The sequence below is a fragment of the Anabas testudineus genome, chromosome 21, assembly GCF_900324465.2.
Source record: "Anabas testudineus chromosome 21, fAnaTes1.2, whole genome shotgun sequence".
Classification (NCBI taxonomy): Eukaryota; Metazoa; Chordata; class Actinopteri; order Anabantiformes; family Anabantidae; genus Anabas; species Anabas testudineus.
Window position 1 is genome coordinate 6450117 of NC_046629.1, and position 15863 is coordinate 6465979.

Consider the following 15863-nt stretch of genomic DNA (forward strand, 5'->3'; position numbering starts at 1 on the left):
ATCGGGCTCGGCCGCTGCCACCGCCGGGGACGCGTCCTGCTCGGCTGCGGCTCTGCACGGATGCGACCTGCCCGTCAGTGCGTCCGGCGCCGCCGGCCCTCCCCCTCCCCCTCCACCCCCACCACACGGGGCTGAGTAGTGCTGCGTTCAAGTGCAAGGCACAATTTCCGATGCACGATGGAAAAGTGAAATGTCCCGTGTTATAATGTACAGAATGATTTCTATTTTCTAATTCTCTTTCAAATGCCCATCTGCCAGATTGCTCCATATTTCATATCCTGTTGTAACTTTGTTGAATGTCTTTTCCCCTACCAGTGCTGCATTCAAAGACTTCCAAACTCTTCTTTATCACATGCACAGTTTATCAAAAGCATTTCTCCTCCCACAGTTTTATGTTTAAGTGTTTGTCACAAACGCATCTTTGCACATCAACAGACTAAACGAAGCTGTTAACAGAATAACTGACATCAGTCACACCTCTTAATCATTTTACAAGGTTTAAATACAAATAGAACTAAATTAACTACGTTTGAAGTTGTGCAGGCTGCAAAATAAATAATAATCATTATTATGAAACTAACTGGTTTAATTTCAGTGGGAATTTCACGTTTTTGCAAACTCAACACAGTTACTCTGACTGATGTGCATACACTGAAGCTAAATCTAATTTGGCTTTGACTTAAGTAGCTTGACCCTGTCTGAGACCCACAGGACAAAGATGTGTCATCTATAAGAAAAGAACACAACAATATAGGCTTGTAAAACGTTTTGCATTGTGTAAATAATGATGTTGTTTTATTTGATGTTTTACTAAAGGTACAAGATCTGAGCCATGAGCCGTGTGATCACGTACTACCACAGGCATAAATGTGATTAAGACCTGTATTTATGATTGAAATGATTCCTTCAGTAAACATTTTTGATGTTATAAACTGGACTTCACGAGAAGCATTTGAAGGCAGCATAAACTCCAGTACACCCTCATGCACCAGGATTTGTTGAGTTCTGCTCAATTAGTTGATGGTATTAAAAATTTAAATAAGATACTGTCCTACTAGAAATACGAAAAAAATAATAAAGGCAAAATCCATATATGAAAATAAAACCATTTCAGCAGGAACTATTTTTTGTGGTAATTAAAACCAATATTATGCACAAAACACATTTAGACTATTTGATATGCTGATTTCTAGCCCAACACAGTCACATCCGACTGATCTGCTGCTGTATCCATCAGTATTATCTCAGTAAATTCACCAGGACGAACAACAGATGACGAAACCGCCTCAGTTATCCTCAGCAGACTGAGCTACCTGCTGTGCTGCTTTCAGACAATCCCACCGCAGGACTGCACAAAGCCTTTATACTGTGTAACAGCCTGTGGTGTCAGGCCTCCAGCATTTAATTAAAGGGAACTGTTTTTTTTTTTTAGTTTACTACCAGAATAATTCTGACATTTAGAGGATGTAAAGAAAAGAAACTATAAAAAGGCCAAGTTCTATGAATAAATGATGTGTTCTCAGTAACATAGAAAACCTATTATTGGCATGTTCATTGAACAAAGCTGGTGACACATGCAGGGAAATGTAAGAAAAAATAAATAAATAAGACCACTTCTCAACAGAGGCCAATTTTTTTACTTCCAAGAATATTTGTTTGCTCTGTTACAAAAGCTGATAAGGAACTTTTCATGGGATATTTTAAATATACAGAATTATACATATCCAGCGGATTGTGAGACCAAAGTTGTATCTGTGTCATTCTCCGATTCCTACAGAAAAAACAAGGCATCCAGTGGTAAATAAATGTTTACAAAGCTAAGGTGCACCGTCAATGTCACTGACAAACCAGGTATTTTACATCTATTATACAAGGCCTTTAATATGAGGCGAATAAACAAAATCAACGGAGCTACTGCAACAGGACGAGAGAGTCGATTTGTTGCAATTCAGTTGCTCCTTCATTTTAACCCAATATCTGAAGAAATACAGCCCATTGGTTTAAAATATAACGTGTCACTTCAATTTCTTACAACAAATTATTTCTGAACCTTCCACAGATTTTGGTCTATTTCCATTTTGCTCAAGCATTAAAAGTAGATGCAGCAACGTAGCAACAACCATTACACATTCTCCAGCCATGTTAATTACAAGTGTTAAATGTCGGAAATGAAATCCAAGTACAGGCAATGTGACAATTATGAAATTGAAGTATATGGACATGAAACATTGCAGCACTGTGAATTTGCATAATAGGATTCCACTAATGTGGGAGACAAAAAAAAAAACAAAACAAAAAACCATGGAGGCAGAAAGGTACAGATGTAATAATCACAAACACAAACTAAATCTTCACCCAAAATATGATGATCCTGTTAAAATAAATTTTACTATGATGAAGAAACCCATTATGGTTAAACCCTCGAACACAAGCCGACAAATAAACTAACAGACAAAAAAAACATCATCTTAAATATCTCAAATACAACCACAGAATGAGTTAAAAGGCAGAGAGTTTATAGGAAAGCAACCAACATAACTGTTAACTTACATTTCTGATGTGAAAATGAAAGAAAGTACTTCAGACAGATGAAAACTAAGTTTCTGCCTTTTAAATAACTGCACACTGCAACCTGTTGTCAGATTTTATAAGTGCTGAATTTGCAGAAACATGAGCTCTCACACCAATCTGCGTTTCAATCATTCGGTGCCAAATACACTTATAGACAAAGACATAGTCAGAATGAACTGCTCTTCAGATGAATTCACCTACAGACATAAAAAAAGATGGTCTTTAAAATGATGATGGCCGTGTTCACGTTAATGCAGTTAAATCGTGTTATTGTCAGCTTGAATCTGTCTCACGGAACAGATACGCTTCAGTTTGGATCAATGAAACCTGACAATGTGAGGTGAGTGTAACGTCTCACATTTCACTTGTGTTTTATTTTAAGAGCTGCAACACAAGGAGCATTTAGGCCCGTTCTGTTCCAAGTTTTACATTACATTCATCTTACATTGGGCTGCTGTGCTGCTGTCACTTCATCATTGGTGTAGAAGGTAGTGTGAATAAAAGACCACGGCACCACTGGGGAAGAATTATTTTCACATTTACCTACATTAGCGTGGACATGGCCCGATCCCCCGTTACCACTTCAGAAGATTTCATGTTGAGTAGTTTCCTAAAATGCTAATTTCCCTAAATTAGACAGGACAGGTTGTGAACTGTGCTGGTGAGGAAACCCATCTTGTCTTCTGTGTTGCCCTGTGACGTTCATGATGGCCAGCGCCACGTCAACCAGGAAAAACAAGTAAAAGACAGGAGAAAACCCCTGGCACCATGTTCAGACTCACATGCGGTAGATGAGTCCTAACTCAGCAGGCCTGCATTTTTTACACACCTCAGTTACTTCAGCTTTTACTAGGTTGTCTTCAGTCCAGCTTAACAAGTCACAAAATAATGATGTACGCTGCCCATCCAAAAAAGTCACCACCTGGATTAAACTATGATTCTCCCATTGGATAATTACTGCATGGGTGATTATGTTATTTAACCCTAACTGATGAAGTGAGTAGCTTCTCATTTCTTAAACAACCATGTCAGAAGACGCACCCTGTGGTCGTAGAAAAGATGTTGATCTGTTTCAGGGTCAAATTATTGACATCAAGTAAAGAAAACATCAGCTGAAACTACTAAAACTGGGTTAAGAACTGTCCAATGGAAGAAGTTTGTGTGGTCTGATGAGTCCAGAGTGATGGGAGCATCAGGGTAAGAAGAGAGGCAGGTGAAGTGATGCACCCAAGCTAAAGGCAGTCCAACAAAATATTAATGTGTGACTTTTTTTTTTTTTTTTTGGACGAGCAGTGTATGAACCTCACTCACGCAAACATTCATACTCACACAAACTAAGCCAAATGAACACACAGCTAGCAGTTGAAATATCTGAGGTATGTATTCAGCTCAGGTCTGCTGTCAGATGGAGTTTTACAGCAGAGGCTGCTGATAATATACCGCCTGCTGCTGCTGAGGAGCCTGGTGAGGGGGAGCCGCTACAGGATAGGATACAGGAGGCATGTTGGAGTTGTGATAGGTCGACATGTCCATGGCCACACCTGTTTGTGGTGGGTAAGGAGCTCCGGCAGATGGATTCATGTACTGAGCATTCATAGCAGCGCTGTGAAAAAAAATACAGAAGTGACACTGAATGAAAACAGCAAATATGTAAAGTGTCAGTGACATTTTCTTCTTTTTATGTAGCAAATATTATGTTAAGTGGATCATCTTGAATCTATGCTCTTATACCCACTACCTCAAAAGACAAAAGGTACAATATTAAAAACGTCAAACTGTGAATAATACTGTTTCGGTTGCGTTGTTTTAATGTAGGGCTTTCTTACCTCATGTAGGGAGGCTGAGCAGCTTGGCTGTTGGGAGGAGCTGACACATTGGGGGGTAGTGATTGTAGTGGTCCGGGCTGGTCATTGGGCAGATTGTAAGGCTGTGCAGTAGGAACCTGGGGCATCGCTGGAGGCAAGTAGGGAGCACTGGCTGGCCCGAGGTAACCCTGAGCAATCAGAGGGAGGATAAATGCTCATGAAATGTTTCTGTCTCATTCATATACTTCATTTAGAGAAACGTATTATCTGTGTAACTAACACAAGACGGTTTATGACTATTCTTCACCTCCTGACTAAAAATTACAAACCCACTAAATATGCAGAAAAAAAACATTAATCATAAAAAGCATAATGTCCAAATTCAATGTAGCCCTCTCAGACGCTAAGTCTATAAATTCAAAGAATTTCTTTCCATTTTCTGACAAAGTTAATAAGATCTACTTCTACTGTCCCTGGCTGACCCCTAAAGCACTAATAAAAGAAGTCCATTACTGAATGTATGGCCTCCAGAAAATGTCTGACAATGAGAAGTTAGAAACAGAATAAGACAGAAAAATCCCGTTAGAGGAACAGTGGAAGTAAAGTTCCAGTAAATCAGGTTCACACACTCAAAGAATGAGAGAATGAGACCTGTATTGTAGTTGTTAAATACCCTGTGGGAACACTTCAGTCATCTCTGTATAGAACCAATTCAGTTAAACGGTTAGTTAAAAGCCAATCGTTTGGCATTTCATTTGATTCTTCTAAGACGTGTATTTTTCTAGTGTCCTTGTCATTACTGGTAGCATGAGGCGGTACCTGCAGCCCAATCAGGTTGCACAGGTAGTTTGCCAGAGAACATGAGTAGTAGCAGGTGTGCCACTGGCACCATGTTCTCTTCAGAGATGAGAGCAGGTTCACACATGTGACAGATGAGAAACAGTCTAGTGACGCTACGGTGGATGTTATGCTGCTTTTAACATCAAGCAGGACTGGTTTGGTGATGGGCCAGTGCTGGTCTTGGGAGAATATCCCCAGTCCACATCAGAGCCAACAGTACCCTGACTGCTATGATGTACTGGGATGAAAATCCTCAAAGTGATAGTCCGACCTTACACTCGTGCAGTGGTTAGTGTAGGCTGCCTCTCATACTCCCCTGACCTAAATCCAATTGAGCATCTACGTGACATTATATATTGGTGCAGTTAAGTACCACCACATTGTCCAGGAGGTCACTGATACCCTGATCCAAGTCTGGGAGGAGATTCCCTGGCAGGAGACACCATCTGCTGATTCATCAGGAGCATGCCCAAACCGTGATGGACCATAGGCCATACACACCCTTGTGAGTCACATCATGTGTTGCTGTGATGAAATTAATGCTGCTTATATGAGCCTATGGTTTTTGTGTTTCACTTTTCAAAGTGAAGAAATTATACAATGTAGATCACAAGATTTTCAACTTGAATATTTAACTAATCAAATTTAATGTAAATTTTTTCGAGCAGTGTGTATATAATTATAAATAGTAATAGGATTTAATTTTTTAATTTGAAGTCTGTGTGTAACAGAATCTAACAACCTGAATTTTAGAGTGCTCTGCAAAAACAAAAAAAGACGACAGGGCAAAAACCAAAATATATATATATGTATCGACCTGGTGTGGGCCTGTCAACATTTCTAAATTTCTGGGGAAGAGACAGTGACATCAGTCATTACAGAGAAAACAGCTACTGCCAAGAAAAGCCCAGGCAGTCTGCAACTCTCCAGGGAGGAAGAAAAAAGGCTAAATGTCAAGCTACCAGGATGAACCCAAGACACATGAAGATCTACTTCTTTACCGGCCAAATATATAACAAAAATGTAGAATGTGACAAATAAAATATGACACTAAGGCAAGATGTAAGCATGTGACTGCCTGGTATGACTTTCCTCAACATTCATGCCATGGAGAAAAAAAAACATTACATCAAGAGACCAACAAAAATCAATAAGCCAGAGCAGGAGTCTACTCAGTGTTGACATTCAATTATGCAGGGTAACTGTGGGTGGGTACTCTGGTAATTAACACAGGGTTTGTCAAACAAATGTTGCCTCTAACACAAAAATCTTCAGGCTTTAGAGCTCTGAACTCTGAGTCAACACTTCACTAGATCAATCCTTAAATTAGGTACGACTTTTGTTTTGTTTTTTTATTGTTCCAGGCTATTATACCTGAACTTAACTTCAAAATGACATTTTTCCCCAAGAACCAATCACATTATCTTTGCACCATATTCACCTTACTGTGGGAAGCTAGTTAGTCCAAACAGTGGGGTGAGCTACATAACCAATACTATATTGTGCTTTGACTTGCGAGTCCTTAAGAGTACTTTACTATGATAGAAAAATTCACAAATAAAATGTCATCAGCGCTCAACAGTGAGGTATTGGAGGGCCGAGGGAACAACTTTAGTGCATTCTTCTGACCTGCATAGCCACAGCTGAGCTGGACGGTGTATACTGCGGCTGCATCTTGGAGTAGGTGGAGTAGAACGGAGCCTCGTTCATGAGCTTGTTGTAAAGTTCCAGGGCCTCCATAAGCTTCACATTCAACTCCGACACCTCTGAATGCTTCCTACAATGCAGGAAGACATAAACAGCATTTTAGACACTGGTATTTCTCATTTGTGTTAAGAGAAGTTTGTCGAATAGTCCTTTAAAATCTTCCAAGTTTTATGTTTATCTTGAACTTCTTTATTGCAATGATGGCTGTCAAATGATCTTAAATGTCAAGAAAGGCCTCAAAGTAAAGTTCGTATCCACAGTGTAACACACTACCTGTCAATCTCCTGTAGCTTCTCGTCAATCAGTGGGTTCATCTGTTCACATGCACCTATTCAATCAGGTATTTACAAATGGGGAAGGAAACAAAGGCAGAATTAGAACATATATAGATCAGACTGGTTGCAACTGTCACGGGCAGACCGACTGGATTTACAAGAGCATTAATGTTCATACCCTCCAGCTGGATCAGATCTGGTGAGTCAGGAGTCGGATCTGCAGGATCTGCATTTTGTAGCAGTGCCAGTGTTCTGTCCATCTTCCCCTACGAAAAAACAGGAGCGGTTTTATGTCTGTAGTTTGATTTGATTTGGATCAGTAAACGTATGCACACAGATGAAATGCAGTGCAGTACCTCATCAATGACAACAGGTTCAGGTTCAGGTTTGGTCTCTGGGGTCGTCTCTTCAGGACTGGGTGTCTTTTCAACATATGTCACTGTTGAGAAAAAAGGTTTAATTAGCAGTTAATTTCCAATTTGCTCCAGTTTAAATCAAATGGGTAAAAAGCATAACACATTCTAAATGTGCACATTTAAATGGGCACTAGATTCATGTTCAAATTTAGAGGTCTTAAGGTTTTGTTGAGCCTAACCCTCTGGCACCTCCCAAAGTGTGATGTAGGAGACCTAATTTTGGAGACTGTACATAGCGGTGACCATAACAACTGCTGTCAGGGAAGCCAACAGCATTTTGTAATAAGCTGATTTTAAAGGGTTCATTAAAGGCTTAAAAAAAGGCACCTGAACAGGATCAATTTTAGATTTTATGAAAAGACCTACCTGTCTCTGGCTCAGCATTCAGGTTGGTTGTGACAAAGTTGGAGGGAAAAAGCCCCACTCCTCTGTGGTTCTCACCTTTCCACCAGTTTGGATCACTGCAAACAAAGGACAAAACAGAAATAAATGTCACTTGAGCTTCTAAGAGCGATCCGTATTGTGTGTCTGGCTGCCTGTTACAGCCATCACAACGTACAAAGACATTTACAATGAGACATATAATCAAATTCATTTATATTATTTGTTCATATCTCTCTCTGACACATGGCAAACAAGCCCTGGGAGGTTATAGGATTCACAAAACATTTATTGCACATGTGCTATACTGGCTTGGATGTTGTTGAATAGTAAATGTATGTTACAGTGATGTGTTTCACTAAAATATCCCTAACTAAAAATATCCTTTACAGTAAAAAAACAAAAAAACAATCTGGTTAAATCTCTAACGACTTTAATTATAAAATGAGTATATGACACTAAAGCAGAGCTGATTCACGATCTGATTACCTGTCATCCAAAACCAGAATAAGTTCTCCAGCCTTGAAGGTGAGCTCATTATCTTCAGCTGCTTCAAAGTCGTACAGCGCACGCACCTTCCGAGCCTCCTTCCCCCCTCCACCATTGGAGTAGCTTGGTGGGTCGGAGGTCATAGCCAGGGGCCGTGTTTCCGCCTGCTGCTTCTGCTCCTGCAAGGACAGCTCGATGGCTGTGGGAGGTGGAAGATAGGATGGGAAGGAGAACAGAGGAGAAGTGGGAAAGAGAAGAGTGTGTTTGTCAAACGTCCAACACATATGGACTTGGCACAGACAAAAGACTTGTTGCTTTCATTGTTTTTTTCTTTTTTTTTAGAAAAAAAGCAGAAGACTGCTTAAAACAAACAATACACGCTTTTGTTGAATTGGCAATCTGGTTGATAATTATTATTTTATCAGTCTAGAATATTGGACAACAACCCCTGAACATTCAGTACAGTTAGAAAATGCAACATGTACTGTATGTGTTGTAGAAAATATAGCTAAGATATCGCCACTAGTCGTGTGTGTAGATCTGGTTAATGCTTCACTTTACCTTTAGCTAGGTCGTCATCATCTGATGCTTTGCTCACAGCAGGCACGCTGACCTTTGTGCTGGACCCCTGTGGTCAATACAAAAGCATAAGGGCACATTTGTACTTGTGTGTGTGTGTACATTCATGAGAGAGTGATAGTGAAGCACACGCCTAGAAGTGAAAATCCAATTTCTAGTAACTGTAATGCCATCTGCAGGTTGTGACAAGTACTACACATCTGTCAGAAATCTTTAGCTGCTCCCCAGTGCACAGACAGAAACCCTTCACAGAGGTGCCTCATAGTCTTCTGTCTAAGATGACCTACGGCAGCTCTCGACATGACAGTGAGGTCAAAGAAGGTGCAAGTCGCACCTCTTCAAATCCACATATTCAGATGCGAGTTAACTAAGTGAAATCCACACAAACACAGCCACAATGTGCATCATGTCTAAAAATGGCCTCAAAGTGTGAACGATGGTTAAAAGTAAAAACCCGAAGCACTGCCACAGCTTGAGTCACACTGCCTGCTGCTGTTTGCTCATCAGTTGATAGATATTAAATGTCATGCCTACCACCTCATGTGCTACCTGCTGGCCATTAAAGTAGGTTCCCAAACTTTCCCCACAACATAGTACGGAGCACACCACAACAGCCATATGGAGCACAACACTTTAGAATAAACATGACAAAGCAAATAAAACCCAAAGGATTTCTGGTTATTCCTACAAAGGGTGTTTATTATTACATGCTTTGGTTTGTCTGTTTATACAGTAAACCACTAAAGTTTAGCACTAGGTTGAACATTTTTTGCCTAACCTATTTGCAAACACAAAAGCAATTCTTCTCCATTTGTTTCAGAGTCTGATCTCTCTGTTGTTTAGCCACACTAATAATAGGGAATTTGTTTTTAGTGTAATATATTTGCATTATAGGAGGTGTGTCTGCAGCTTGCTTTTGTGAACTGACAGTTTAAACACAACTTGCCAGTAAGTCTCGCATAAAAAGACAAAATGGAAAATATCTAATGGGTCTCAGCAAACTATATTTGGTTACTCCAAATGGTTCCACTCAACATCAAACAGTCAGCTACAGAATGATTAATTCCACAGATGATACAACTATAAAACAGGTGACCTGAGAGCAAAGTCCATTTAAACGGCTGACATATATAAGATTGTTCCATAACAAAGGACAGACATCAAACAAAATAATCTGAAAAGAAACCAGTAGATAGTCCCATCTACTATCATCACAAAGACAGTCCTGATGCAGTGATATCAACAAACTGTAAAATATGTGAAAAGGAAATTCCCCTGTAAAATGCATACTGGAAAATTCTTGCCGAGGGATGATCTCCACCCAATTAGAAGTTTCACGCTGGTTTGCAGTGAAACCACAGACGTAATAACAGTGAGGAGAGACAAAAAAAAACCCCCACACACCATTATTTTGTAATTGTGTTCTGCAGACTGAAAGTGTAATTCAGTGGTATGTATGGTATGATTGCCATTTTCAGACATGCACTGGAACCCTGAACTTTAGAAGACACTATCCAGAGGAGCAGTATGTGAGAATCCAAATGTCCGAGTTAGTCGGCCTGGACAGTAAACAGACATTTACCTACCAGCTCCTTAGAACAAAGTCCAAGTAATCCAGTAGTCCATTGTAGGCCATGTGTGAATAGAGCAGGTAATTGTCCGGGTAGTTCACAGCGAGTTAGTGGGTGTTCCCTTTCAGTCAATACAATCAGCACAACACCAGATACTATAAGTATTATTTACTATGCTTTCTGATCTTGTACCCTATGCATGCTTCTCTCCTTCAGGAAACTGAGGTTATATACGTGGAGCATTGTTCCTAATCATAAAGCTGGCGCTGATAGTGTCCTGCAAGCAAAACAGTGATTTTGGCAGAGGGGTTTGTGTCTCACTTCGCATCTCCTGTGGTGTGTTACATGTGCGAAACATTAACTCCAGACAGTATCTGGGGATGACAACTTATATTAAGGTGCTCAAGATATTTTTGTTCCAATTTAATGTGCACAAGAGAGAAATCTTAGATTTCTTAACTATGTTCAATGCTCTTGAACCTTAAATAAAGAACCAGATTTGAGAACTTCTATCTTTAGTAGATTTTTTAATCTAAAAAAGTTTTTCCGTTTTATATAATTTATGTTATATGACTACACAATACTGATCTTATTCACACCTTGCTTTGTGTACAGTCTCAAAAATCTGGAACTCACATTCTGTATTGTAGAAAAATACCTGTGACGATGCAGAGGGGAAGGTGATGCCGTCCTCTTTCAGAGATTTGATCGTGGCACCAATCAGACTGAGTTGAGGATCCTTCTGGAAGTCTTCTGCCCACTCCAACATAAGAACCTTTAGCTTTTCACACACCTTAGGGTGGGCCTATGAGACATGCAAACAAACATGACAGTGGTCAATAGTGCACAAAAAGATGACAGATAAACAGTAGGAACAGTGAGAAACAGATAAATCTAAGTTCACATACCTTGTTCAGCACACTCCGTACTTCACTGGCAAACTCCCTTGAGCAGATTTCTAAGTGGAATATTTTGCCACAATTTGCTACACAAGCACCCAGCAACTGCAAAAGAAGAGGTCAAAATCGTAAAAGTAAAACACAATAGTTGGTTTTCTGTAAGGGAAGTTTTTTATTTAAACAAAGCAATATGATTTTTTTACTGCTCAGGTTACAGATTCAAAGCACATTTAGTATTGGTATCAGGCCACACTATTGTAATTTAAAGGTGTTTTTATGACGATAGGCTTATATTGTCTGAATAATTGAGCACAGATCTAAAAATAGAGCTGGGCATGTGACAGTATTTGTTCATGATGACTCAGGCAGAGAAACAGCTCTCACATAAATCCCCCCTGTATAAAATCATCCACTTTCCTGTATATAGGTAACAATAGGAATATTGGTGAAAATGTATTGCTTAATTAAAAATAGGATTTAAAAAAAAAGAGTTTGGTCCTCCTCAAATCGGTAGAACTTCGTTTGCTTTGTTCTGTTGTTCAAGGAGAATCTTGTAAGCTCTAGGCTTTAAATTTATTTAGAACATCCACAGCAGACAGATGAAAAATAGGTGTGTGTAATAGGAATAACCAGGACACCAAATCTGCCTAATAGTTATTTCCATTTAGGAAAACACTACTTTTACATAAGCATGTCAAGACTATATTAAGCTCTGGCTTTTGAGGGTATTGTTAGGTTGGTACACTTGTGACTGATGCTTTTTGAAGAAGATCAAGATAAATTTCTTTTGGAAAGTAATTTCTATTCTACTATTTTTGACTTGACACTGTAACATACGCAGAAGATTACATGAGATTTTACATAATGATTCCTATAACAAGGACATGACACCATTATATTGTGTGCTAAATGTTAAATGTTATGTGCAGTAGCTTTAATAGCACATAAATAGAAGATGTCTATTTAGTGGCACAATGACATACTAAATAAAACTCACATTGAGGGCCTGCATTGCAACATGAGGTACTTTGTGGTTGACTCTTTTCATAATGGATCTCAAGCTGTCCTTTGGTCTGAAAAACAAAAGGATAAAAATAACAACTAAACACAGTGTTCTTACAGTAGATATGCTCCTGCTCAGGTCCTGATGATACATAATGTGGACTATATTCAAATTCTTTACAGCACAATGTTGAGATGAGGTTTTTATAAATAAGGAGGTATTTGAAACCCAGTGCTGCTCAGTTGCTAATGAGCTCCAGCTTACCCATTAGGTGTCGTTCCAATTTTATCACAGATGTCCATAATGAGCCCCCAGTCATCTGTCGTGTTGTTTTCATTGGTTGCTTTCTCTGAAAATATGACAGGCATACAGTACATATGGTCAGGTGAGAAACATCCCCACTGGCAACACTGCTGCATGTCTTCTAGCATAATGTATTACTGGGTACACATGCCAGTCACAGTGCGAATTTGTTTTCATAATGAATAGAAAGCACTGAACTACCCCACTTTAAAACCTGTTAATAAAGTACTAAATCCTATCAAGATAAACTTGGGAGAAAAACAAACTTTGGGGGATCCTACAAGCCAGTGAGCTTCCCTAATGTGCTTTCGGGCAATCCCTAAATTTTTTAAAGTATGGTAAACCCTGTCATGATGCTCATGACTCACCATGCAACACTCATAAAGCCAGTTAAGTGTAACAGTGCACTACTGTCTGGCTACACAAGATCATTGGTGCTGCAGGGGCAGATGAGTGTGCTGACACAGGAAATTTGCATGAAAATTTGCATCACATGACTATGACAACACAAATGGTGAAGCTGTCGCATTATAACGCATTATCTTGTATTATCAGAGTGTCTTAAATAGAGCTGAAGCAAAAAGTTGATCAGCTGATAGGCAGAACATTTATTTCTAAAAAAATTTTATTATGGCATTAAACTAACATTTATATGTGTCATCCACTAATGTGCTGATTATTTTCTCTGATAATTATTTGGTCAACAAATACAGAGAATATCCCAAAAATAACAAATTACTATAATTATGTAAACGTTAAAATTACTAGTTACTCCCTGAAACTTATAGTGAAATAAAGTGAACTATTTGGGGTCTGGAGCTAGAGGATATTTAACAAATTTGTATAAAAAATGACTAACCAACCAATAAATTTAAACTTAAATTCGATAATTGATTATGGCTGCAGCAATTAATTATTATGGATTAATCTGGAGATTTCTTTTATTGATCCATTGTTTAGTCAATAAAATGTTATAAAATGGAGAGAAAAATATATCCATTAAGGTTTCCCAAAGTTGAAGGTGACATCTTCAAATATCTTATTTTATCTGACAACCAGTGAAATACTAATTTTGTATAATATGACATATTTATGAGCTGAAAACATTGTTTTGGAATTTCTGTTTAAAAATGACTATTTTTGGTTTATTTATAATTAATATATTTGGACAATACAAGATTCAAAATATTCAGGAACAAGGTAATATTCACACAGTCACAAGAAATGTGAAGGCAGAGCCAAAAGACAAAGGCTCATTATGTGGTCCCCTAAAAAAGTACTTCCACAAGACAATACAAGATCAACATTTCTATGATAAACATAAATACAATCTTTACTCATCATATAAAGAAATAAACAATCATCAACCCTTTAATTGAATTATCATTGCAGCTCTAAGTCTGAATGACAAATATATTACAAACTCTTTTATTTCGCTTTCTTCTATCATGAATCTTTAAAATAACAATGAGCAATTCTTTGACAAAAAAGGTTAGATTTACGGAGATTAAAAATAGCCGCTAATTTTTAGCTATTATTTTGCCAAGTTCAGAAATAAACAATATGACCTGATTTAGGATCAGCTGATCTAGTAACTGACGTTAGTGACAGTGTATGATTCACACTTCAAGTTAGCATTAGTTACTTATCAAACAGTCGCTAACGCTAACACGTTCATTGCTCCATAAACTTAACTCATGGAAGTTGTTGACAACCAAGCACAACCATACACAGTAAAAAATCCCGATCACTTGTGGCTTTTATCAACAAAAAACGTCGGTGTTTAGTGAACTTACAACGCTACAGCGACCTTAAAAACTCAAGCTAAGCTAACTTAAGCTAAGCTAGCTAAGTGTTGTTGGCCCTATCGTTGGCTAGCGTTTACTTTCTCACACTGAAAACACCAAAAAGACCCATTTCACTTACCGACATCTTGGTCAAAAGGGTTTTGGGAAAATAAAGGCATGTTAACGACTCAAAAAAGAGACAGACTACTTGACGTAATATAAGTGTAGAAGTTCTCTGGACTAAACCTAAACAAATGTCTCTTCCTTGTCCATTAAACTGGTACCAGTTGCTCAAGCGAACACTTAGCTGCCTTCAATAATGCCTGAACAATAATTTTAAATTAATACAGAGAGCAAAATAAGTCATAATTACATTTACTGCTTTAAATAAGTCTTTTTGTTAATTATTAAAAATACAACACGCTGACACAAATTCGTTATTCGTAAAAAAAATATTTCTTAAGATCACCGGCACTTGAGGTAGACACCTCTGTTTACATCCCGACCTATGTGTCACACTGGAGAAACACTGACACCTAAAGGAAACAGAGGACAAGTACTTAAAAATATTGTTAATAATATCCAGCACTGTTACAAATTGTTGATTTTTTACACGCATTAATTATAAGTTTCAAGTATTCAGCTTCAGTTTAAGAATAAGTGCATTTATATCCATGATGGCTAAATGTGGGACTGTCCACCAGTGCAGAGATCAAGTGATCCTCTAAGCATACAGAGTTAAACAAGAGAGGGTTAAACATATGGACTGTGTATATTTTTACATATTGTATACAGTGGAAAAAGTGGAATGGATGGCAGTGTCAGTCACTTGAACTCAATATATGTGTTTCACTTGCAGCCAAAGGCAAAAATCATGTGAAACAAGCAAACAAGAACTAAACATGACCAAAAGGTAGATAGCCTACTAATAATAATGTTTGTAGGTCAGCAACTCCTCAATGTAAAGCATTTTACATCAAGCATCAATAATATTGTTTTCTTTATTAATTATCCTTTAATTTCTTTAGTATTATTTGGTTAGTAGGTTGATTCAAACAGCTACTAATGCTTGTTTGACCACCACCTAAACTGCAGAGTCATTCAGTTTAATATAATGCATCTTTCAGCCTATCCACAGTGGATCATGGTCCATATTTGTGCAGCCTCAATGGATGGGATGTTTGGCCAACAGGGGCGTTCAGTGTCTTGTCCAGGGTAATTTTGGTTAAATTGACAA

General features: G+C 38.4%; 1 protein-coding gene across 1 annotated transcript; it reads right to left on the minus strand.

The window, feature by feature from the left end:
- Window positions 1-3822: 3822 nt before the first annotated feature.
- Window positions 3823-14921, minus strand: stam2 (signal transducing adaptor molecule (SH3 domain and ITAM motif) 2). Its single transcript, XM_026376495.1, has 14 exons — window positions 14766-14921; window positions 12801-12885; window positions 12531-12606; window positions 11543-11638; window positions 11293-11439; window positions 9046-9112; window positions 8485-8683; window positions 7981-8075; window positions 7555-7637; window positions 7377-7464; window positions 7197-7251; window positions 6846-6993; window positions 4398-4564; window positions 3823-4174 (listed from the first exon to the last, which is right to left on the minus strand). Exons 1-14 carry the CDS (start codon window positions 14803-14805, stop codon window positions 3985-3987), a joined length of 1536 nt encoding a protein of 511 aa, XP_026232280.1. The 5' UTR covers window positions 14806-14921; the 3' UTR covers window positions 3823-3984.
- Between the last annotated feature and the right edge of the window lie 942 nt (window positions 14922-15863).

Excerpts from the sequence above, each read along its gene's own strand:
- stam2 (XM_026376495.1), bottom strand. The coding sequence starts at position 14,805 with ATGCCTTTATTTTCCCAAAACCCTTTTGACCAAGATGTCG. Across the intron at positions 11,639-12,530 it reads TTGCAATGCAGGCCCTCAAT|TTGCTGGGTGCTTGTGTAGC; the intron begins GTGAGTTTTATT and ends CTTCTTTTGCAG. Across the intron at positions 6,994-7,196 it reads AAGCTACAGGAGATTGACAG|GAAGCATTCAGAGGTGTCGG; the intron begins GTAGTGTGTTAC and ends CCTGCATTGTAG.